This window comes from Fundulus heteroclitus, chromosome 20 (genome assembly GCF_011125445.2).
Source record: "Fundulus heteroclitus isolate FHET01 chromosome 20, MU-UCD_Fhet_4.1, whole genome shotgun sequence".
NCBI classification, from domain to species: domain Eukaryota; kingdom Metazoa; phylum Chordata; class Actinopteri; order Cyprinodontiformes; family Fundulidae; genus Fundulus; species Fundulus heteroclitus.
In genome coordinates, this window is record NC_046380.1 from 26,908,348 (window position 1) to 26,932,614 (window position 24,267).

The window sequence follows — 24,267 nt, forward strand, 5'->3', positions numbered from 1 at the left end:
AAAAAGGAAGCTTCGCATCATTTAAAAAAAGCCAACTACCAGGCCATGTACTGTGTTTTTACTACCGGTACTTAAAAGCAACACAGTTAGCAGATTAATCTGTAAACATAAAAATTTGGTACGCATTGTAAGGTCTCTGGCAGTTTGGATTTGGGTTGGTTAATGAATATGTTCGGCAGTGCATTTTTATATAAATAAAATTATATATATATATATATATATATATATATATATATATATATATATATATATATATATATATATATATATATATAAAAATGATCATTCAAACTTATCTCCTTTTGTAGATTAATATTTATTTAAAAATGCCATTTATATTAAACTGTCTGGCCTGCCGGTGTGGGTCTGTGGGCAAATTAATACAAAGTTGGTGCCACTGAGTAGCTGGTAAAAGAATGAATTAGTTAAACTGCAACATTTTGCACAATTACATAAAATGTGTAGTTAGCATTTATAAGGTATAATCATAATGTCATACTCACAATAAGATAGCTGTGGCTCTAGTTAGCGTAAAGCTCTTTGAGGGGTTGGTATGACTAGAATAGCGCTATACAAAATTCAGTCCATTGCAAGGTTAATGTTAAAATAAATAATATGGCTAAAAATATTACCCATTTTAAAATTTGGATACTACCTGGTAATATCCAAATGATGTTCCAATACAAAAGTTGGCACATGCTCTCCCTTTGTGTTGTGTTTTATTTTGTAGTATAAAAATGGATCAGGCGAGTTGTTAGACATTTTGCAAAGTTTCCCCCTCCTTTCAAAAAAAAAGTGAAAAATATGAATCATTTGAGTGTAAATCAATACCGAAAATAGTTTTTAAAACTGTTATTTTATTTGGAGATCTGACAATAGACCCGTGATAACATACGTCACACGTGCACTGGAGCTAAATTTCCAGTCAGAAAACGTCTTCGCCTCCTAACTACAGTTATTTTTAGCCTTTTTTCATTCAGTAATAGTCCCATGTGAACGCCGCAGGCTATATTTAGACTAACGTTCACTCCCTGCTCTTGCGTCAATGGAATCCCGTGCGTGCGTCACGCCGAACGACGTCTGCGTCTCGAGCGCGCGGCTGATTGGCTGCGCTCCCGGAACGTTTCACCGCCCCGTTCACCATTTTTGGGCAGGGACCCACCTTTTTGTCGACGCAGCCAAAATAAAACAAGAGGTGTATGAAGCCGACCGCTCTGACCCAGCATGTGTGCGGCTGAGTGTGTTGTCTGAATGGGTGGGTGTGTGCCGACAGAGGTGAATTCATCTGTTTCTCTGGTTTGGAACAAATAAAAGAGCTTCAGAATCCGGATATTCACATAAAACAGGTGAGTGAAAGTACTCTTTTCTTTCTTTTTATTACTTCAGGAAGCTATATTTAAGCTTGTATTCACTTTTATCTACGTCATACATTAAACTTATAAGAAGTCTTGAGATGAAGGGTGACAGGATACTTGAAGCTGTTTTTAAAGATGTGTTTTATTGTCTTTGCTTAGTTCAGACTTATTCAGTTTAACAAATCATGTTTAGTCAGTTTGAGTTACTTCAGCCTAATCAATGTATCTGTAAAGAGTTAAAAACTATAGTCCCCACTAGCAAAGCAAATCAAGAGTTAAATGAACAATGAAACTATTGAAAACAAGTCAGATACATCACTTACGCACTTGATAAATGGATAAATTACATTTCCCAGTTGTAGAAAAGGATCGTTGTGGGCGGGTGGACGCATGCCCCATTTTGCTATAGTCACAAATAAACAGGCTTCACCACCTGTACCACTGTAACTGGCACTAAGCCAGGGCTGCAATACAATCTGCAACACTCCACGGCACGGCCGCTGTGAAAGAGGGTTGCCCTCCACTGAAGGAGGTTTTCAAAGCATTAGCAGCCAGTAACACAATATCTGACAATATCCGAGCGATCCACTGGCTCGCCGTCTGCATTTTCCAAAGAGGACTGATAGGGCCTGAAGCAAGAGAAATGGCATGTTGGGTGAAATGAGACGGGGCACGTTCAGGGCGCTAACATTAGCTACTGTTTACATGGTCACAGAGGAAAGATCGTAAAGTTATGACCTAAACGATACAAGCGCTGTGATGCCTTTCGGTGTTTCAATGGGAATTTTTAATTCATTTTATTTTACTTACAGTGCACTCTCGACACAGCTTACTAGACATATCGCATACAAGACAGATTTAGATTTAATTCAGTAGTGATTTTAATACAGTACAGGCCGACTCAGTTCATCAGGTTAATAAACTAGTTACTGAGTTATTTGGTTTTCCTTAGCAAGCACGGGGCGACGGTGGAGCGGAACCAGTTGCTTTTAACAGGACAAAACTCAGAGTGGCTCAGTATGACTGAAATGAAATGAAATCACAGCAAGTGGAAAAAAAACACAGAAGCACTGGTCAAAGGGTCCTTTATTGTGAAAAGAAAGAGGAATACCATGATCATAACCCCAGTATGAAGTATAGCACTTTGATTGAAATACATTGAGGAACTTTTTCAAAGGCAACACAAAGCAATACTTTTACTATTTGAATGTATGAGCAAACTAGCATTGATGTCTATCTAAGAAACTTTCTCTTTTTTCAATTGTCTCCTGTGTCTTAGCGATGCCCTGTGTACAAGCCCAGTATTCATCCCTGCCCTATGACAACTACTTCAGCTCTGAGCTCTTGAACTCCGACCTCAGTGCCAAACTGATGATGGAAATCTCTGGCCAAAAGGACCAGCTGTCAACATCCTCGCTACCTAGCATCAACACTTTGATGGGAAATGGTTACATTGGGGAGTTTGATGCTTACTCCTGCAAGATCACCACTTCCCCTCCTGCCTCTGCGGCCTCTTTCAGTCACGCTGCTGCAGCCGAAAGCCCTAGCCCACAGATGCAGAACCAAGCCTTCAAGCTGGACGATGTCCAAGTGTACGGCTGGTACCCAGGATCCTTTTCTCTCAGCTGTCTTGAAGAAACACACTCGTCATGTGGCTCTGATTATCATGGAAGCCCTATCTACGGCGCTGGTTCTCCTCCAACACCAGGCTTCCAGGCAGAGTCGGCAGGTGTCTGGGATTCCCCTTTCAGCCCCTTCCCCTCAGCCCTCCCGTCCCCTTGTGAGAAGGCCACCATGGCTCAGCAGTTTTCGTTTTTTACCTTCAGTAATGCACCGGAGCAGCACTCTCCTCTGGGTCAGCATCAGGATGCACCGACTTGTCAAGACGATTGTTTCTTTCTCTCACCACACCAACATGTCTCCCCACTCCACTGCCCCACCATGTCGCTGGAACACGCACAACTGGAAAGCCCGAGAACACTGGAGGGGGCGTTGATGTCCCCGAAAACCCCTAACCCCGGTTCCAGCGAGGGTCGCTGTGCGGTTTGCGGTGACAATGCGTCCTGTCAGCACTATGGGGTCCGAACATGTGAGGGATGCAAAGGTTTCTTCAAGGTAAGAAAGAAACTAGGCTTCTATTGGGGTTATCTAGGATTTATTCAGCTAATTACAAAACAAACAAACAAATAAAGAATAGACCTAATGCAGAGCATGTACAGTAAATAAGTTGTATATTTGCTGAATAGAATTACCATGAAATAAAACCTGTATTCTAGCCCAGTGCTTGCAGCTAAACACGGCAGCATGTTCTGCACCTATGTGCTTTAAAAACCGAGGAAAGCTGTGAAGTGGAGGACAAAATCGTCAGACTGAAAATGCTGCAGCAGATGCATTGTCTCTAAAAGTCATGTTTTTAGGAAATTTACATAGAAACCCATATGCACATCATATATTCATATCCCAAGCTTTCAGCTATTAGAGCTTTTCTTAACGTCAAATTGCTAACATTGAAAAATTTTTTTCTGCCTGTCACACTGGGTTATTGCTGTTATTTTTTGTTGATTCAACTGAAAATTTAATTTAAAAATGCTGTCACAACGATCCCATCAGAAAGGAGCTTTTTATATCCAAATTAAAAACATTCCTCTAGAAGAATTCTAGAAAATTAGGGGGAAAGCAGACAACGTGCAAAGACAAACATTGAAAGACGTTCAGAAAGCCTAAGTATGTGTAGATAGACACAGATCCTATTTCTATTACAATCGCTTCTATTCAGTTTCTTTTTATGTTACTATTTGGAAACACTAGCATTTTACTATCGATAGTAAACATTACCAGTTAGCATGATGCAAACAGTTTTTTTTAACCCAAGCCTAACCCATTATTTAATAGCAGCATGCTATCAATAGCAACTTGCTTTGATAGCATGCCGCTATCTATAGCAAACATTACAATGGGTCATTAGATAATATTGTAGTTACATGCTGTTAAAAAGCCATTCCCAAACATACTTTCTTATAAATAGGATAATTATCTGAATTATTAATAGCTATTAAGTTGGATTATAGGTCAAATTATTATTGGAATACTGTCATACGCGGCCGTCTCTGTCGGCTCCTGTAGTAATGCGTTTTGTCTTTTGTTTCACAGCGAACCGTTCAGAAAAATGCAAAGTACGTATGCCTCGCCAACAAAGACTGCCCGGTGGACAAGAGGAGGAGAAACCGATGCCAGTTCTGCCGTTTCCAGAAATGTCTGGCAGTGGGAATGGTCAAAGAAGGTAAGGCAATGCCGGACTCGCCTGAAGCGTTTGGTGCTCGAATGTATGATGACAACAAACTGGGATTTGCAGTGACAGTTTTTAGAAACCAAAGTCATGTGCAACCTGAGCTTTCCAGTGCCAGCTGAAGGAAAGGGGGGGTGCGCTGAAACGGATACTGAAGTTTCTTGAAGTATGTATCAGTTGACATGTAAGGGTCATACATGTGTGTTCCTCTCCTTGTCCCTGTAGTTGTTCGCACAGACAGCCTGAAAGGCCGCAGAGGTCGCCTACCGTCCAAACCCAAAACCACAGTTGAGGCTTCATCAACAACTCCCAGCGTGAACATCATCGCTTCTCTCATTAGGGCTCATCTGGACTCCGACCCAAGCATCGGAAAGCTCGACTACTCCAAGGTAAACCTATAGCTTTCAGGTCGCCTCTCGTTTTGTAATAACGGCAGTTCTAATAAAACCAGACACTTTTTGGTGGTGTTTACCATTCCCAATTTGATTCCTCTGTAGTATCAGGAGAAGACGGACAATCTGAATGAAAAGGAGGATGCCAGGGACATCCAGCAGTTCTACGACCTGCTGACCAGTGCCTTGGATGTAATACGAAACTGGGCTCAGACCATCCCAGGATTCGCAGACTTCTGCGCAGAGGACCAGGAGCTTCTTCTTGAATCTGCCTTTGTGGAGCTCTTCATTCTTCGCGTGGCATACAGGTTGGTTATATTTCTCCAACGCTAAGAGAACGTAAATGTTGCAAACCGTTTGACCCTTCAGGGCTCTAATTGTTTTAATTGTTTAAAACTGCTCAGGTCCAAGCCGGAGAAGAACAAGCTGATCTTCTGTAACGGCCTGGTCCTCCACCGAGATCAGTGCGCCAACAGTTTTGGTGGCTGGATTGACTCCATCATGGATTTTTCAGAGAGCCTTCACCGCATGAACCTGGACATCTCACTGTTTGCCTGTCTGTCGGCATTTGTCATCATCACCGGTAAGGGCCTTTGTCTCATTTTTAGATAAGCAAACTGTTTTTTTTATTTAAAAATATTTGTCATTAAGTCTATAATCTGATGGTTATTTAATGATTTATACCTAGATCGCCATGGCCTGAAGGAGCCCAAAAGAGTAGAGGACTTTCAGAGCAACCTCATCAGCTGTTTAAGGGATCACATGAGTGGAGTTGGATCAGAAGTGACACGGACACAACCCAACTACCTCTCCCGCCTTCTGGGCAAACTCCCGGAGCTGAGAACTCTGTGTACTCAGGGCCGGCAACGCATCTTTTACTTGAAACTGGAGGACATGGTCCCCCCTCCTCCAATTGTGGAGAAAATCTTTATGGATACACTGCCCTTTTGAACAAAAAAACAACAACTATATGTGTAAAAAAAAAAAACAATACAAGCAAAGGAGGCCAGAAGAAAGACTGTCCACATAGGACAATGACTGGTGGACTATCATGGCGGATATTCTCTAAGAGACCATTGTGTTTTTTTTTACTATGACATTTTTAACGCAAATACGATGCATTTCATGGCACGGTAAAGGATCGATAGCGGTGCCGAAACTGTATCAGCATTTGAGGACATATTGTCTGTATGTTTTTTTATGTGATGTGTATATCTACTTTACTGCTAAAGTAGACGTATCGGCGTTGGTGTGCTCTGCAGCTTTTAAGATCAGACTTTCTTAGAAAACGTGGTGCGGTGCTCCAGCATCCTCTCAGAAACACTAAATTCTCAGGAGACTGGTTCATGATCCCACTCCCGAGCTAACATGTCATTGTCATTTCAGCGTGGACATATTGTAGATTTCATAAATTATACTTCTATTCGTGCTCTCGTGGAAGGTCTCGGACCAAAGTTTTTATTTTGATATAACCATTTATCAGCCTTATCGCCTTAAGCTAAAGAAAACGTCTGTGCTGCCTTTTTGGAGCAGCTTGTTAAAGCAGATACTGTTGAAACTCCTGGTAAACTCCTTGTACAGCTGCTGCAGAAATGTTTTTGTTTTTTTTGTGCGTTTCTAGTGAAAGTAGATAATGTGCTGGATATAAATTGAAAGTGCCTTCATAAAGCCTTTGTCCAAGGAACCCAGTAACTGAAAATAATTTTTAAATCCCGGGACGCTCAGTGGAAAAAGGGCCCCCGTTCACTATCGACGGAAAAAAACAACCCATATTGAAGTGAGAAATGTACAGCACCCTCCACAAGTATTGACACTGCCTGGTCAAGATATGTAGAAAAACCTTAAATTAAATTAGGGTTAACTTAAAAGTATGTATAGGTAGCAAGTCTAGACAAAAAATGCTTACTTTTTGTTCTGGAGCAGTTGTAAGGAAAGCCACTAACTGTGGAGGGTTCTGTATATCGGAGCCTCGGCTTCTTTTGAGTTAAAGCGACTGAGACATGTGTTCATTCTGTTATGACACGGTTCTCGAGTGATGAAATGTCTGTGAGAATATAATCCTGTTCACATTCTCTTGCGGCAATGAAAGTTATAAGTGCATCTCCATCTAAGATTAAAATAGATCCAAGCAGATGTCCACGTCTTCTTGTCCCAACAATAAAATGGATCAAGTCCTTGGTGCATTTTGTACAATTGCATACTGCCTTGAAGAGTCAGGTGCATGGACAGATGTTTTTATTTGACAAGAGTTTATTTCTTTTTTTCTTTTTTTTTATGTGTGGCATATTTTTAAATCCTCACCCGTATTTCCGTTTTGTACATGTTGAATGTATTTATTTTGTCTTTTTTTTTTATGTTGAGGACTCATAGTGACATGTGATGACAAGATGAGCAGCTAATAAGACTCTAATGTTCAGAGAGAACTAACAATTATTTCTCTTAGGTATGCTTTTTGTTTGGGATATGTGTGCACACTGGAAACCTTGCCATAACAGCTTTTTAAATGGGGCAGAAATCCCACAAGTCATTAAATACACGTCATATTTCCCCCCCTAAAATAACCTGACTGATCTCACTTTCCTTCTAAATAACTTCTCTAGAGATTATAGTTTTATTTCCATTTGGAAAATATTGCTGCAGCAAAAGTATTGGCATGCCAATTTTTGTAATTTTCACAGAACCTTTCAATTTCTTTGTAACCATTTTTTTTATTCTTTTTCTTATTTTGATCATTTATGGGCATGGGTTAAGATAATATCACAGTTTAAATTTAAAAAGCTGAAGCCTAGCTCATATCTGTTAAAGTGTTATCGATAGATTTAGACCTAGATCTATCCCAAACACAGGTGTGATGATGTCCAGAAAACAACAAACCTTTGTTCTTCAGGTAATAAGACAGTACTAATAACAGGCGCCACTCTGATATGAAGTGCTGTGGACACACTAGAATTTGGTACAGCGCTGAATTTGTTTAATCCTGGGCTTTTTTTCTGATAACCACAGTTGGGAGTAGGACTGGTAAATGATGAAATATCTTATTTAATCTCATTGTCTCTGATGGGGACAGTTTGCAACACCTTGTGAACTTAATTTTAGTTGTTTTTTGTGCCACTTTTGTGGCATCAGTCAGCTATTAATAAGTCTGAATTGCTGAGTCCTGCATGGCGTCCAGAGCAACACACAGGAAGTCGTCCTATTGGAAGAAGCCTATATGTTACTTTGCCTTCCAATAGGACAACAGGCATGTTAGTACATACACCAGCATATATATTTTTTTAAGTTAGTTTCATAATATGTTGCTTAGCATCCTAATATGTGAAGCTAAACTCAAACGACTGCAAAACGTTACTTTTTGTCAGTGTAGCATATAATAATCGCAGTTGACCTTAAAGAACAGCAGCTTTGCAGACTGAGGTTGACGGATGAATGCTCAGGTTAAAATAAAGAAACACCATAACATTCTGCTTGTTACATAATAATGTAGGGGGGAAAAAAGGCATTATACAAATACTCTTTCACTCAGTCGGTGTCAGTTTTGTCTCGCATGGTGTTAATGTTGGCAACATTTTTTGACCAAGGCAAGGCGACACCGTGCCCCTCTCAGCCGCAGTAGACTGCAGCACTGACGGCATTCAGTCACTTGACATCTGATCGTACTGTACACCACGTACCGGTCCTCTGGATTTTGGCACTGGCAGACAGAATGGAAAAAGGGATATGGGAGAAAAGAGGAGGAGGCAAAGGGGCGAAGCTAGCCTGCACAGAGAGGTTTGTTTTGTTCCAAAATGACCTGGCAAGCATGTTGTAAAAGCCACATATAACGTGATGAGCAGATTAGTCTGGTTTCATAAGGAGAATAAAGGCAGACGTAGTGGTTCATTGTAACCAAAAGCGTCAATTTATCTGGTGGAATCGCTGCAAATCCCCTTTGAATGTCAGGATTTATTCTTTATGACCCCATATCTATAACAGGTCAGGCATGCTGCCCCCTTCATATTTCCCAAACCCAAACTCAAAATACATCCTCATGTCAAAGTATCTCCTGTTTTGAGATGCAGTGTTTCTTGACACCATCTTTTTCCAAAAGTAGAACGTTACCATCTGGAGTCCCCATCGGCTCTTTGGCCTCTGACCTTGACATGCAACACTGCTTTCAGGAACAATCCATGGCCTTGCACCCATCATACATGTGAGATGTTAAGATGAGTGACACAGTATATGGCTTACTTGTCATGGTGATTTGTATACAAACATCCCAGACAAATTTTTCTGAGGAATTTGCCAATGCGATATGTGCTGTAGTAAAAGGGAGGCGTGTATGACCTTTTTTATCCCAACTGTTTTTTTTTTTTTTTTACGTAAACACATAGTTAAAATATAAATTCAACTCAAGTTCATGTCCCCCATTAGCTCAATTTTACAAAGTAAACATTAAGTATAATGAAAGTATTTGTTCAATTCCACCAATAAATGTGAATCTGATTACTATGTGACAGCTAAATCAGTGACTGCTATCCATTATAACCTCTAAAACACCAAAAACAAATTTATGGTTTCATTTTACAGATATCCCAACTTTATGCAGTTGTGTTTGCACATCAATAATCAGACAGTTTAGCCATTTTGAACATCTTTTTTGTGCTCTGCTCATAAGCAAAAACTATCTTAAAATAGAAAACTATTGGTGTTCAAAAAAAAATCAGGGGGTGGTGGGATAAATATTTGGGCCCCTCCTGATATTGTGACTTTGCTCACTAATCATTTTTAATCTATTTCCATTTCGATTTTAGAGGTACAGAAGATCAGTTATCAAGATAAAACAACATGTGAAAGTTAAAAAAAAAAAACAGTTATGTGTTTTTTTTGACAGAAATTAGTTTTTGAATTTGGTGATGGAAATATTTGCTGCAAAGCATTTCTTATAGCTGGTCACCAGGTTCACTCTAATCTCTTGATAGACTTTGATCCTCTTCTCTGTACAGAAATGCTCTAAATCTAAATCTTGGCCTCTCAAAACTTCAGCTCCTAGGAAAGATTGTCTATGAGACTGAATTCTGGACAGTGGCCCTTCCACCTTGTGATCTTAAAGGTCTTCTTGTTTAGCCATCTTTTGTTCCATTTGGACCGGCTTTGAGCAAGTAGATCTATCCACGACCCACCTCTAATGTTCAGATGAGGGTGGAAGATTCCCATCCCAGATTTTACTGTATTTTGCTTTGTTTGTTAGTCGTTCCATGTAGTTTAATCATTAAAGGACAAATAATGCTGATGGCAAGGCAAGATATTAACAGCTCTAAATGTCTTGACAGAACCCTACTATCTATTTAGGTTAAGAGTAAATGCACCCTAAAACTAAATGATGCCAGAGCTCAGCTACATTTGCATAAAATTTTTTGCACTGTCTTGTTGCTAAAACTTAAATCAAATGTTAGGATTATCATACGTCATTTTTCTTTTCATGCCAATCCATCCTTTTTTGTGCAGTTCTTTTACGAAAATTACAAATGATGGAAACACAATCACTCCAGATGTTTCTTTTTGTTCACCCAACCATCTCTGATTAACTTATTTCAAATGATATGTGATGTCGGCAATTGTTTCCTCTTTCATTTTCTCTTCTTGTAACATAACAGTAGGTAGCGTAACTTAATTAACGTCATGAAGTGTTAAGTAATGAAACTTAACAAACTGTAACAAAATAAATTGCCTATTGTAATGCAACAATATAATGTAACGTAACATAAAAATAAGCAACGGAATGTAACATTACGTAACATCATTGAACATTAGGTAACATAACTTTACATGTAAAGCAATGTAATGTTAAGCAGCTTAATTTTATTCATGTACCATAAGATAATCGACTTTGCTTCAATTGAATATAAGTGATGTAACATATCTTAAGTCATGCAACATAACAATGAGTGATATAATGTAATGTTAAGCTACAAAACCTGAGATAATGTAACATTACTTTATAAATTAAGTTGATGCAATGTAACATAGTAATGCAACGGGATTTGGTAATGCAACATTATTGCTATGTAATGTAATGTTAAGTGACCTACAATGTAGAGTGATGCAACACATTGTATCGAAAGTTAACAATTAGCAATGTAATTGTACATCGATAAACGTTACACAGAAGTATTTAATGTAATGTGAGCTTAAGTAGCGTAACGGGATTTAACAACAAACAATGTGACGCACGCAACATTAGGTGATTTCAACAATGTTGCAGTAACTGTGAAAAAAGTACAGCGTATGATACAGATAAAACGGTCCGGAGATTTTCAAGCTCACGATTCTCTGGGCATAGATGAGGAAGGACAGCGGCCTGCATGACGCAGATGGATAAAACTGCAGTCAAAGGGCAAGTTCAAGTTAGACGAAACACTTTAACTCTTAACTAAAGCTGACATCCAATATCTTTGGCTTACATTTAAAAGAGAAAACTAAAAGAAACTAGAAGTGAAACGAAAAACTCACATATAGCACAATCAAATCAAACAGTTTGTCGCTAATGTATGAGTGTGTGAGTAAGAGAGAGCAGCTGATTGCCGGATATATTATTGTTCCAGAGGGAGGAAAGCTAATAGGTTTGTTTGTGAGGATGCTGCACCTGCTGTTTGTTGATGGACTGAGCCGTAAATAACGTGGTGAAGCAGCTCGGTGCTCTGTGGTGCCTCCGCTAACTCTTTTCCCCTCGGTCCTACCGCAAAATCGCTTCTTAAAACAGACATGTACATACAAAGTTTTTTTGCATTACACTCCGCAGGTACTGCGTTTTTTCATCTTCCATTGGCACTGTATAGGGCGCCTCTGTACGCTGTGTGAAGTCGTATACATGCATGTAGATTCATGCCGCGGCATCAGGTTCTACGTAGGTGTTTTGTTGAGTGTGGAAAACCCACTATAGGGGTATTTATAGTCAGACCATTGTTGAGCCCACAGTATCCTCCGTAATTGGATCTGGTCTCCCTCACTGAGAATGTCCGATGATAAACGAGACAGCGGGTGTCATTGCTCACGGTCTCGCTGTGATAACTCTATGCAACACGTCACGGTATTAGGGTCTTGATCCCTGCAGGATTAAATATATAAGTGAACAATTAGCCTCTCAAAGACCATTTTGAAGTGAGCGAGACGACGGGATGGGAATGATAGCTTCGGTTTGTTTGGTTGTTTTATCCTTGAGAATTACCTCAAGGATAAAAAGTATCAATGTAAATGTAAAATTGAGAGACTAAGGCCTAAAATCAGTAAACGTATTGCTTTCTAGAAGCTGCCAGAAGGTTATTTAATGCTGAACGGTTTAATCAAAGCAGTTTCCTGTAAAATAAATAATAAATAATAATAAAAGCAAATATCAGACCAAAGCATATGCAGAGTGCATTAACATGACACACATAACAGCAGTTCAACATTTCAACAGCTTGGAGCAGAAAGCTGGGTTGAAGTCTTGTTGCCTGATAGCAGTCCTTTGCAGGGCTGAGGTGTGATACATTAGAGTTACATTTGCCCCCTTTCCCTTTGGGAACGCTGCGAACCGAGGAGACCCGCTCTGGTTTTGAATGTGAAATACTTTTTTCATTCTTGCGTGATATATATATTTCAGCTGCTCAATAGTTCAGGGCCCCCTTTGTTGTATTTTTAGTTTCAAAGTGTGTCAAATGTTTTCAATGCTGGACTACAGGCATGACAGTTTAACACTCTGGCTCTTTCATGAAGCCGCTCGGTGGTCATATACGTGCAGAATTTTGTTCGCCATTTTATCTATGAAATACGCCAGACCTTCCCCTAAAAAAAGACATCTGCAAGGAAGCGCTGCATGTGTCTACAGAGGTGTGCAAGTTACTCATGTAATGTGCAGCTGAACATCCCCTTATGCCATCAGGAATGCTGGCTTGTGATAGATGCACAGACAATGAGGCATGAGCACGCATTTCACTGGCGTTGTATATATTTAATACTTATCTGTATGGTCAGTACATCTCTGCAGTGCAAGTGCAATAATCCAAGCGCCCTTTGCTGTGCAGATAATTTATATCTAAAGGAAGCATATTCCAGGACATTACTATTTTTCTTATGCTCTTTTGTACTATATACACTCTTTTTATGTTATATTGTCTGTTTTATTTTATCTTTAATGACATCTTACTTTAACTCTGCCCTTTGTACTCTATATAAGCCACTGGAATCAGAATTTCCCTGAAGGAGTAATCCCAAGGGATAAACAAAGTTGAGTTTAAGTCTAAGTCTAAAGCCAATAGTTGCATTTCTCCAAGTTCCTTTAATATGTTCTAGTTGGACCATTTAGTTTTGGCTGCAGTACGCCTTTCCATGCAGATAGCTCCTTGTAACTCCATTGCATGAATGTTCTCTATGACCTTCACAAGTGTTATGGTTAAGAAGATGTAGTTTTATCTACCTGGATACTTCACAGTCTTTTTCTCCTCTCTCTTGTCTAAAAAAATGTAAGAGAAAAAAAATATTTTTCTTATTGGCTATGTAACACATTGGGGTTAGCGTGTTTCCAAAGCCTGCTTCTGATTGGTTGCTCAGCATCTTGAGATGACTCCTTCCCCAAAAGCAGCTGGCTCCTAAAGGTTGATGAATTCGAGCAGAGACTAGAAAGAACCAGAATCACCAAGAAGCTATGCCTGAGCAAATCAATGAAAAGCCTGAGCAATTTAAGATCCAGTTGTGCTAGGTGTTTTTGTTTGCATTGTACATCCTAAAGCTAGGCTTGTAAAAAAAAATTATGTAACATTTTTTTCATTTCCTTCATTTGATTTTAATCCATAGCGTAGAACTGCAAACACATCTACAAAACTGATCCAGATTCTGGCTCAGTTTTAAAATTTGATTTACTCCTTGTTCTTCTTTTCTCTCTCCTCTCTGATCAAGGTCAGGTGGAAGAAGGCCTTAAAGCCTCCTTCTTTAAATATGTGCGAGACCCAGAAACTTTAAATCAAAGTTAGACTTAAATCAACCTGTCTATCTTTTATTTATTTATTTATTTATTTATTTTTGCAGAATGAATTGGGCGAATGGCTGGTAGAAGAATGGAGTTGTCCAGGGAAAAGGAAGAACTGACATTGATTTTAACTGCAATGCTAAAGTCAATTTTGCAAGCAACCAACCGGAATAGAGAATTTCAATATATGTAGGACAGCCGGTGCTTGCATTTGCCTGTGTATATGTATGTGTGTGTGTGTGTGTGTGTGCGTGTGTGTCACTATGTTGGAAACTTCTCTCTGCTCAGCCGGAGAATATGAGAATGTTACAATTATAAAACAAGATTGACAGGAAGGATAGTGTTGCACTGGCAGATGACAGATCCTGGCTGACTGCCTGGTAGTTATTCACAGTAACCACCCCCTCAGCAAACACACGCACACACACACACACACACGCACACACACACACACACGCACACACACACACACACACACGTATGCACTTGAGAGAGCCCCAATTAGGGATCAAAGTGGTGCTAAAGGAGAGGGGAAGAGGCTCAAGGGGTATCTTGGGGACAAGCGATGGTGTGTACACACACACACACATACTATATATATATATATATATATATATATATATATATATATATATATATATATATATATATATATATTGTGTGTGTGTGTTAGAATGTAAATGGAGGCTCAAGGTCAAATCAAACACATGGTGCAAACCAGCAGACACTCCAACACAGGCAGGTGGTCCAAAGGGGATAAGTGCATCATTCAACGCTTTACAGTCTGACTGCTGAAAGCTAAACTCCACAGGGTCTCTTTAACTGTTTCAAATTTATTGTCAAAATACACCTAGAAACTTATCAAGCTAAGAGCTGCCCACATGGCGCCGGAAACACGAGGAGTTGTTAAAGACGGGACCTAAAGACTTTTACAGCTTGTGAAAACGGAGCCAGAAGGGTCTTCATTCTGTTTACCGAAATCACTGAGTCTCCTCGTTTTTGGCTCGAAAACTGCTGTGGGAGGATTTTTCTGTCCGCCTCCTGAAACTTGCTGATAATGTGACACCATTAACAACCTGACGGTGGTCGGTAGGCTACGGAGTACACCAGTGATGTGTTCATTTCATCTTAATGCAGATTTAATGAGCTGGGAGTTGAACACAGTTTCTCAGTTAGCTGAGAAGTGCCACAATAATCTTATTTCTGTCAGGACCCAGCGATGATTTCGCTGTGATGCTTCACTTCATTCTCTTCCATAAGTTTTGTTTTGTGATTAGTTTCTTACTTGGATTGCGGCAATTGCACTACTTAAATTTAATTAGTACAATTAGTACATACTCTCTGCAATTCGTTTGGCCATTCAAAAAGATTTTTATTCTGTTGTGCGTTCAGGTTAGTTCAAAAACTGTTGACTTTTGTGTAAACAAACTAAATATTTGTACTTTATCAGAGTCCGGTCCTGTGGCAGCTTGTACTTTGTATTTCTTGAGCAGCTGCAGGAAGCACGCTCTCTGTTAGGCCTTCCCTCTTTTATCTAGAGTAACGATCAGGTCAGGTCCTGAGAAAAGAGGGTTTCCTAATATCCTTCAAAAGTACTTCAATCTGTGCTGTCAAAGCAGGACTGTGACACCTGGTTTGACTCATTACTCCTTTTGCTAACAGCGTGAACCACAGACTTTTAATAGAGATGTTTAATTTCTGCCCAGAGGTCAAAAATGACATGAAGCAGACAGTGATCAAAAATGCTGTCTGAATAGCGCAGTCAGTAAGGAAGGAGTTTGGAAAAGGAGCCTGTATGCTCCCTCTTTCAGCTAATTTAGCATAGGAGCCTTGTGATGTGCCATAAGGAGCCATAAGGAATCCCATAATCCTTTGTGTGACATGACGTATAAGCAAAACTCACCTCACGGGAATCAACAAAAATGTCTGGAAAGAAGAGAACGCACACTTTGTAGCTAATTTTCGGAAGGCTGTAGGCCCGGATTTGGCTCTCATTATCCATGTACGTTTCCATCACGTAATGATGTCAGAGATAAAGGATGTCCAAAATTGGCACAGCAGTCCAAAGCTGATTTCCTACCCACGATAGAGTTCTTACTGTTGACCCCATGAAAGCTTACGGAACAGGATCTAGGAGCTAACTAGATGTATTTGGATGGATACCCAGACTGGGGCTCTATCTGAATACCCTTATAGAGTAATGACTCTTTAGCCAAAGCAGAAGTGCGTCAGTGGTTCCCATGATAAGTTCTGTCCGAATAGTGCAGTCAGTAAGAAAGGAGGTAGGAAAAGTAGCCTGTATGTTTTCTCCTGCGGCTAGCTTTGCCTAGGAACACCGCAACGTCCCTTACTGGCGCTAGAAGCCTTAAGGTATCCCACAGCACAGCCCCCTCACAGAAATCAACGAAAACGTCCGCAGAGAAGAGATTGTGCACTTTGTAGTTTATGTAGTTCAAGGCTGTAGGCCCAGATTTGTATCACATCAACCATGAGCTTTTCCGTCACGTAATGACTTTGGAGTTAAAGACTGTCCGAATTTGTCACAGCAGTCCTTTCCTATCCACTACAGAGCTCTTTCTGTTGACACCATGAAAGGCCAAGGAAAGGAGCTAGAAGCTATTATTAAGGGTATTCGCATGCAGCCCATGTCTCCGGTAAATCCCACAAACACTTTGGGTTGTCAACCAAGATTTCTGTTAGGAGACACAAAAAATTGAGAAATAATATGTCAAACTATTGACTTAAATCATTGTCCATGAAACTTAGTGTAGGTTCAAACAGTGATTTTATTGCTTTGCTTTTACACAATTGTATTTTTCCTTCTTGTGCCAGCTGATCAGATGTAACATTGTGAGAAATTTTTCCTCTCAGCATCCCAAAATAATAATTTTTTTTTGTAATATAAGTAAAAAACAAAAATAACTTTTTTGCTAATAAAAAAATATTTAAATAAATAAACAAACGAAAAAAGCTGTCCTGTATAGCAGTAATTTTAGCGATTTCCATTCAGTATCAAGATCACACCGTAGTTTGCGTCAGAAAGGGAAGTCGCGACTATTTCCTGGAGCGGGTTTTACGCACATAAAGAAGTTGAGTTTTATTTTGAAGGCAACCTTATAGGAAGTTATTTGCCTAGTTCACCTGTCTGACGTGCGCGGTGACGTCATGGGTCTGGAAAAATATGCGGATCTGCTCCTTCAGCCCGACGATTCGTCACCGTTCTTCTGCTGAGAAAACTGTAAGTTTGGGTTAAAAAGTCAGATTTTTACTCACAGAACTTATCCTTTAGAAAGAGTCAGAGTTTAGAAAGAGTTTGTTTTGTGCTTTGGTTTAGAGAGACCGAGAAACGATCAGAGCGGTTTACGAAACTAGGTTCACAACCTGCTGTGGTTTTTCTGTCATCTGAAGGTAAGCCTTGAGGAAGTGCAGAAGAAAATAACACCGGAGCAGAAGTGGAGCTTTTATTTTGATCAGGTAGGATTTTCATTTAATTTTTCTAGTGGCTCTTTTAGCAATGGCGACGACTTTAAGAAGTGAAGCAATAACAAACTGCAGAGGAATTTAGAAAATTTCAATGACTGTGTGTCTGTGTAGAGGGAGGACTTTCCTTTCTTGTCTTTTCTGAAACATGAAAGTTGAGTTTGCTCTTGCTTCTCTTAACAATCATTGCTATCCTGCTAGTTTTTATGGGAGTACCAAAAATTCAGGCATTTGTTTTTCTTATTTTACATTGGATTCAGCTGGAAACGACATTGCTTTTCTTGTTACTGTTGAAAAAGGTCACTGCACACTTCTGTTTCGCAGACTGCTGTGTTCAAGCCCAAATGGTGCATTTGCTTTTTTTGCTGCTAAAAGAGTTTCACTTCTCTCTTTTCAGAAGCTACTTCCTTTAATGCAACTTTGTGCAGTTGTTTTAAATGAGCTTTGCTATTACTTTTCAGCATAAGAAGAAACGGTCTTGGATCGGCTCAGTTTGAAGACTGGATCTGAGATCCATGAACCACCTGCAGATTTAGCTAGGTAATTGGCCTTTAGGCTTATAATCAGTCTTTTAATTGTTTTCTGAAAGTAACAGGAAGTGTGAATGACTTTGAGGCCTGATTGTAGCCTTTGTAAGGACGGCCTGTCACTCGAGCGGTAAGTGAACCAATACGCGACATGCTAATGGACTAGTGATTATAACTTCATACTCTTCTAGAAAACCTAAGCAAAATATCAGCAGAGCATGGTTTATTTAATCAGTGATGTTTGGGTGCTTAAACTGTTGTTGAAAGGCCAGAGTTTGCATGAATTTCAAATAATGAATTAATTTGAAAGCATTCCGAATGTTTCGGGACGATTTGCGACCTCAGGTTCTGTCAAAGCTTTGACCAGCAGATAACTGTTTTAGCCTATTTGCATTCCTTTCATTTTATAGCAAACATAAGACAATCATGTTGTTGATATGTTAAGCTTTCTTTAGCATCTTAAATTAGCGGTTAGTACTTTTAAGCGCTATTAACTATAAATAGATTTTTTTTTTTTACCCCTGAGCTTTCCAAAAGGCTGCCAATATTTCCAGCAGGTTCATTGAGAAACAGCTTGAAAGTACAAAAAGTTGACAAAGCAATTTTGCTGTATTACTTTTAGCCTTATTGTGATCTGCTGAAAAAAAGCAACAGAGATTTGTTATGGCTTTCTTTCAATCAGGTCTTTCTCAGCCCTTGTTTCAGAAAGGCAGCTGTTCTGTCAACAGATTGTCCCACCTGAGTTGAGGGTCTCTGTAGCTCCTCCAGAGTTGCAGAGATTGCCAGGTAGTGGTCAGTTTAGGAAAATGTGTGTGTGTCTAGGTAGGTTTGCTGCAGCATTGGGCATTTATTGTAGAGTTATCAGGATTTTCTTTTTAAATTGTAATAAGAATTATGATTTAGGGGATTGTAATAAATCCAAACTGATACTGGATACAAACCACAATAAACTAACGGCTGTTTCCGCTGTTTCACAAGACCACCAGTAAATGTTAATATATTTGAAACTGTAGATTTTAGATTTTACCTATCATCGCTTTTGTCATTAGCTCAGTAAATATCAAAGTGAAGTTTATTTTTACAGCACATTTCAGCAGCAAGGCAGTTCAAAGTGCGTTACATCATGAAAACATAAAAACATTAAACACATCGAAACAGTCACTGTTTGTGAGACCAGTAACAAACATTTAATTGTATCAAGTGAAAACATCAATGCACATAAAATATGTCGTCAATGTTCCTGTTATTAAAGGTCAAAAGCAACTCTAAACCGGTGGGTTTTCAATCTTGAGTTAATGGAAATCAGTGTTTCGGCTGATTTGCAGATTTGTGGAGCATAGGAACTAAATGCTGCTTCTCCATGTTTGGCTCTGGTTCTGGGTATGCAGAGTAGACCAGAACCAGAAGATCTGAGTGGTCTGGAGGGTTGATACAACAACAACAGGTCTATAATGTATTTTGGTGCTAAGCCATTCAGTGATTTATAAACTAACAGAAGTATGTTAAAGTCTATTCTCTGAGCTACAGGGAGCCAGTGTAAGGACTTTAGAACTGGGGTGATGTGCTCTACTTTCTTAGTCTTAGTGGGGACGCGAGCAGCAGCGTTCTGAATCAGCTGCAGCTGTCTGATTGATATCACCAAATATTGGGATAACATTTGAAATCCCTGTGGCCCATCCCTAATTTCCAGTTGTGCTGTAACAGAATGGCTCTCTGTGAGATGATCAGAGCTTTGTTATAACCCAACCCTGCTTTAAAGTTCTCAAGAGCTTCATCCCTGACCTTATGATGCTCGTTGCTCACTAATGTTCCTCCAAGAGCTTCACAAGACAGCTGTATTTATACTGAGATTTAACTGCACACAGATGACTCTGCCTGGGCTTCCTGTGTGTCGTTGTGTTTTCTACAAATGTAACTGACCCTGTGATGTTTACTATCAGCAGAGCCCATTGGAGGCGGGATGGAGGAAGCGTACAGAGAACTTTATCAGCAGTTTCTTTGCCTCCGGTCATTGTGCCTCAGACAGGCAGCTCTGCTTCACCAGCTCACGACAGTTCTGCAGAAACAGCAAAGTATGCATTTGAATTTTAAAGCTAATGAACCCAGTCACTAAAGGTAACCCGTAAACGATCATGTTTATCCAGGTGTCTCCGCTCCTGAAGTAGGCGATCTGATTTCCCTCCCTGTCCAGTGCTCCCATGAGATCCCTGCGTGTCTGTACGAGAAGCCTCAGCCACTGACGTCTGCAGGACCAGACCCGGCGCAGGACCAGCCGAATGCTGGCTGTGCTGCTGGTATCCTTGCTGAAGGCATGGCGAAGCTCAGCATGGACATGCCTTGGCAGAGAAAGCCGGGCGAGAAGACGGAGATGTTGAACCCGTTCATGTTCAATCTGGATTCCTCCAAATACAACGTAGCTTCTTCTCCCAGATCTAAGCCCTCAGAGCAAAATGATCTTGGCAGAGACAGAGCTCTACACACGGCGATGGTGAGTGTCTTTTGGTCCAGATGTTTCAGTTTGATTGTGTCCTTTTCAACCTTTGTCCTCGGTTTCGCCTATCGCCAGATGCCGATGGCTGACGGAGGCCTCCTGAACCTGTCCGTCGGCGGCATGATGTCCGACGCGGCGCTGCAATCACACGTTTGTGAGTTCTGCCAGGCGGTTTTTCCCAGAGACTCGACAACGCGAGGAGAATACCTACGACACCTTTGTACCCATGTTGCATAAACCAAACGTTGTTACGAAAAAGTATTTGCCCCACTTGCACGTTTTAGATCATTAAACTAGCTTTAACGTCAGAGAAAGATAACCTGAGCAAAAATGTAGCAAGCTGTTTTTAAATGATATCATTTATCTACGGGAAAATGTGTGGAAAAAGTATTTGCCCTGTTGTTATATCATGAATTAACTGTGATTAACCACTATTTTGGCTCAATTTCATGAGCTAAGGCTTGGTCTGATTTCTCCCAGACCTGTAGAGTTAATAAATCCCTTAAAGCTGTCTCACAGCATGAGGTACGCTAAAGAATGTCAAAAAGCAACACGTCCTGCTCTGACCTAAAGAACCTGATATCTATCTGTCTGGGAAGGGTTGCTAAATCAATTTCTAAGGCTTTGGGATTCCTGTGAACCATTGTCCAGAGTATAAGGACACATTAACGGCGGCGAAACTTCCCAGAAGAGCACATTGACAACTTCAGGAAGTCACAAAACAACCAGGGCCAACTTCTAAAGCTTTTCTCAGCCTATTTGATTATGTTTATTATTTTCCCTGAGCTATATGAAATCATAATTAGAATGCTGTATTTTGTATTCTGTGAGGTTATCTTTATCTGATATTGAAAGTTGTCCGATGATCCAAAGCATTTAACTTTGACAATTAAGCAAAGAGGGAGAACATCTGTAAGGGGGGAAACACTTTTTCACGGCCCTGTAGTTCTTCCTTTACTGACATTTGACTTGTGCTGTGATGCTGCATGTACAGCTCTCCGGGGGAAAAAGCCTCTGGGAAGTGTATCATGGGGTGCTCTTTATTTGTGTAAAATCCTCAGTTGATTGTAAACTGATGAGAGAGGGTGACATTTTGTGTCTTTATTGAGAAATGAATAGGAGACGGTTTTAAAGCCTTAGCTAAATGTGAATGTTTTTCTTTTTTTTTTTTTAAAGTTTCTCACTCAGGGATTTATTTGTCCTTGACCATGTTTGTGTAAATACATTTTGAATGCAACAAAGATGCAAGGAGTTTTGTTCACAAATCATTTCCGGGAATTTCTCTTATCACTTTGCCATGCCTGCCATTTGCAGATGAGCCCAAATCATCTGCATCGATAACAAGGTTCACCTAAACCAGGTCAGGTTCATTCAGCTCCTTCGCCAGGAGGTGGCTCCCCGGTGAACGGATGAATTATTTTACAAGCATCTGGAATTTAAAAGCAATCTATCTTTTAAGGACTGCTTTGGTTTTCACGGATCTCGAAATTATTATGCAAACTAAAAAAAAATAACACAAAGTTGCAATAAATTTAATTTGTAATCATCTGGACGTTTAATTTCAAAAGCTGGATTTTGGGTAATCCTTTAACAGGATCAGACACAAAAGGTGCTAACCAGGATTGGCAGGCTCGGTGCTGGTGCCCTGTTCTTTTCACACAGGAGAGCAGGTTAGCTCTGAGCTCACGTGACAGACATGTAAGGGTGTGGAGAAGCTGTGGTGAACGTTATGCTGCCTGCAACGTTGTTCAGGATGGTCGGCGTGGCGGTGAGTCAGCGTTGGTCTGGGGAGGCATGTCGATGGAGGGACTCATGATAAACAACAATATCAATGAAATCCTTACACCCCATCATTAGACCCTTCCCTGGTGCAGGGGGTCCTGGGTTCCTCCTGGTGCATCGTGATGCCGGCCTCATGTGGCAAGAGTGTCCACGCGGTTCCTGAAGGATCAAGGAATTGATACTACTGACCGGCCTCCACGCTCCCCTGATCTAAATCCACCAGAACATCTCTGGGTCCGTCCGACGGCACCAGTTTCAACCCCAGACTGTCCAGAAGCTCAGTAATGTCCTGGCCAGCATCTGAGAGGAGATACTCCAGGACACCATCCGATGGTGTCGGTCAAGCATTCACCTGGAGGCCATCCAAACTACTGAGTTTCATTTGGAGCCTTAGCAAACTGGGCAAGCCTGGTGCAGCCCTTTTTTTTAGTTTGCCTTTCTCTGTCACTTAATAGTACATCCTCTGGGGGCTTAATATGATCACATGACATGTGATGTGGCATCTTTTTGCTCCCAACACATGACCCATTCCATATCCGCATAGATATCCAGCAGGATTTCTCCCAGTTAAGATGAGATGTGTGTCAGACGTGTTCCCTTAATTAGTTTTTTAGCAGTGTATATTTGTTTTCTTTAAAATGGTCCCGCAGAGGCCACTACCTAATAAAGTAGCTGCAGCAGTAGTGCTACAATAGATTTTTCTATTTTCACTGCTTTAATAAATAATTCTCAAAATGTTAAAAAAGATCTGGAAACCCAAAAATGGAAATTCATGCTGTGCTCACTTCAACTGTCCTTGTGCTGCTTGTCATCAGATCAGCCGTCTGCTGCTCCACACTGTTACCGAGGAAAGAACAGGAACTAAAAATAGACGTGAAAGATTAAACTCCCTAATAAGCAGCACTGACAGCTGAATGATGATAACGGCTCCTTTTTGTTGCCAGATTGATGTTATAATCAGACTTTAGATGTTGCACATAGTTTCTTTAGTGTGCTCGACATCAAAAGATATTTCTCGTTTCACAGTGTTTGCTGTTAAACGAACATCAAAGCTGTAAAGACGGAGACATTTATAAGCCAACCCGAAGAATGAGCTCATTATATTTCCTAGGAGTGATCTTTATTACGTGATAAAACAAAAGCCACATGATGTCTGCATGTTGCACAGCATTGCAGTTTAATTTGAATTTATCAGCGTTTTAACTAAAATTTCTACAGTGGGAGAAGAAAGTTGGTGCAGAGTAGAGTGTTGGTCACAATCACTATGAGATTTAAGTCCGGACTTTGACTAGGACACGTCTTTTAGCCATTCATAGGTGGACCTATTGGTGATCATTACTGCATATGCGCTTTAATGTAAGGCCATGAACTAATGCTGGGTGTTTTATTCTTGTTTCCTTCAATGACAGTCCACAGCGGCAAAGCAGCTCCAGATTATCACATCACGACTTCCTCGTTTGATTGTCGGTATGTTGTTAGTTTTACACAAGCTGTAAACCTTCACTTGTTCACTCACACGTTCCAATAAGTTCCCGTTTTGTCTCGTCAGTCCACAGAATATTTCTGCACAAGTCAGGATATGTTTTTGGTAAATGGCAATTGTGTGTGTTTTTTTTTCATCAGGGGTTTTGGTTTGTATATCTCTTTATTTTAATTCATGCTCTGACCTTAACCGGGGGAAGCAAGGCCCACAGTGCTCCAGGTGTGGTTCTTGTTTCTGTTTTGACCTCCTGGATAAGCCGATGTAGAGCTCTTGAAGTTATTTTGGTGAGTTGACCACCCATAGAAGGTACCCAATGCCTTTTTCCTCATCCATTCTTAAATTGAATTGGATCTGGAAATGATGGGTCACCTTTTTAGGATTATTTAGTCTGATTCATGTTGTCAGGTAAGATCTATTTTAGGTGATTTTTATGATGCTAAAGGTCTGGGAGTGATCAACTGAAGCCGAGCCAAAAAAGTGTGGTTATTCAC

The 24,267-nt window shown here is 40.2% G+C and overlaps 2 protein-coding genes across 5 annotated transcripts; both read left to right on the plus strand.

Annotated features, from left to right (window-relative positions):
• Window positions 1-1,209: 1,209 nt before the first annotated feature.
• LOC105939112 (probable nuclear hormone receptor HR38) lies at window positions 1,210-7,212 on the plus strand. Its single transcript, XM_012881155.3, has 7 exons — window positions 1,210-1,346; window positions 2,635-3,470; window positions 4,506-4,635; window positions 4,867-5,030; window positions 5,139-5,341; window positions 5,438-5,616; window positions 5,722-7,212. The coding sequence occupies exons 2-7, from the start codon at window positions 2,637-2,639 to the stop codon at window positions 5,982-5,984; spliced, it is 1,773 nt and encodes a 590-aa protein (XP_012736609.2). The 5' UTR covers window positions 1,210-1,346; window positions 2,635-2,636; the 3' UTR covers window positions 5,985-7,212.
• Window positions 7,213-17,155: 9,943 nt separating this feature from the next.
• LOC118556616 lies at window positions 17,156-22,015 on the plus strand. 4 transcript variants are annotated; one of them, XM_036151536.1, is made up of 6 exons: window positions 17,156-17,251; window positions 17,348-17,487; window positions 17,955-18,033; window positions 19,961-20,092; window positions 20,165-20,508; window positions 20,587-22,014. In XM_036151536.1, exons 4-6 carry the CDS (start codon window positions 19,981-19,983, stop codon window positions 20,746-20,748), a joined length of 618 nt encoding a protein of 205 aa, XP_036007429.1. In that variant the 5' UTR covers window positions 17,156-17,251; window positions 17,348-17,487; window positions 17,955-18,033; window positions 19,961-19,980; the 3' UTR covers window positions 20,749-22,014. The 4 variants fall into 4 exon arrangements, with proteins under 4 accessions (XP_036007429.1, XP_036007428.1, XP_036007431.1 ...); XM_036151535.1 differs by having other exon boundaries at window positions 19,964-20,092; XM_036151538.1 differs by lacking the exon at window positions 17,955-18,033 and having other exon boundaries at window positions 20,587-22,015.
• Window positions 22,016-24,267: the final 2,252 nt, after the last annotated feature.

Coding starts and splice junctions, on each gene's coding strand:
- LOC105939112 (XM_012881155.3), top strand. CDS start 2,637: ATGCCCTGTGTACAAGCCCAGTATTCATCCCTGCCCTATGACAACTAC. Junction 5,031..5,138: donor GAAAGCTCGACTACTCCAAG/GTAAACCTATAG, acceptor ATTCCTCTGTAG/TATCAGGAGAAGACGGACAA. Junction 5,342..5,437: donor ATTCTTCGCGTGGCATACAG/GTTGGTTATATT, acceptor AAAACTGCTCAG/GTCCAAGCCGGAGAAGAACA.
- LOC118556616 (XM_036151538.1), top strand. CDS start 19,981: ATGGAGGAAGCGTACAGAGAACTTTATCAGCAGTTTCTTTGCCTCCGG. Junction 20,093..20,164: donor AGTTCTGCAGAAACAGCAAA/GTATGCATTTGA, acceptor ATGTTTATCCAG/GTGTCTCCGCTCCTGAAGTA. Junction 20,509..20,586: donor GAGCTCTACACACGGCGATG/GTGAGTGTCTTT, acceptor GCCTATCGCCAG/ATGCCGATGGCTGACGGAGG.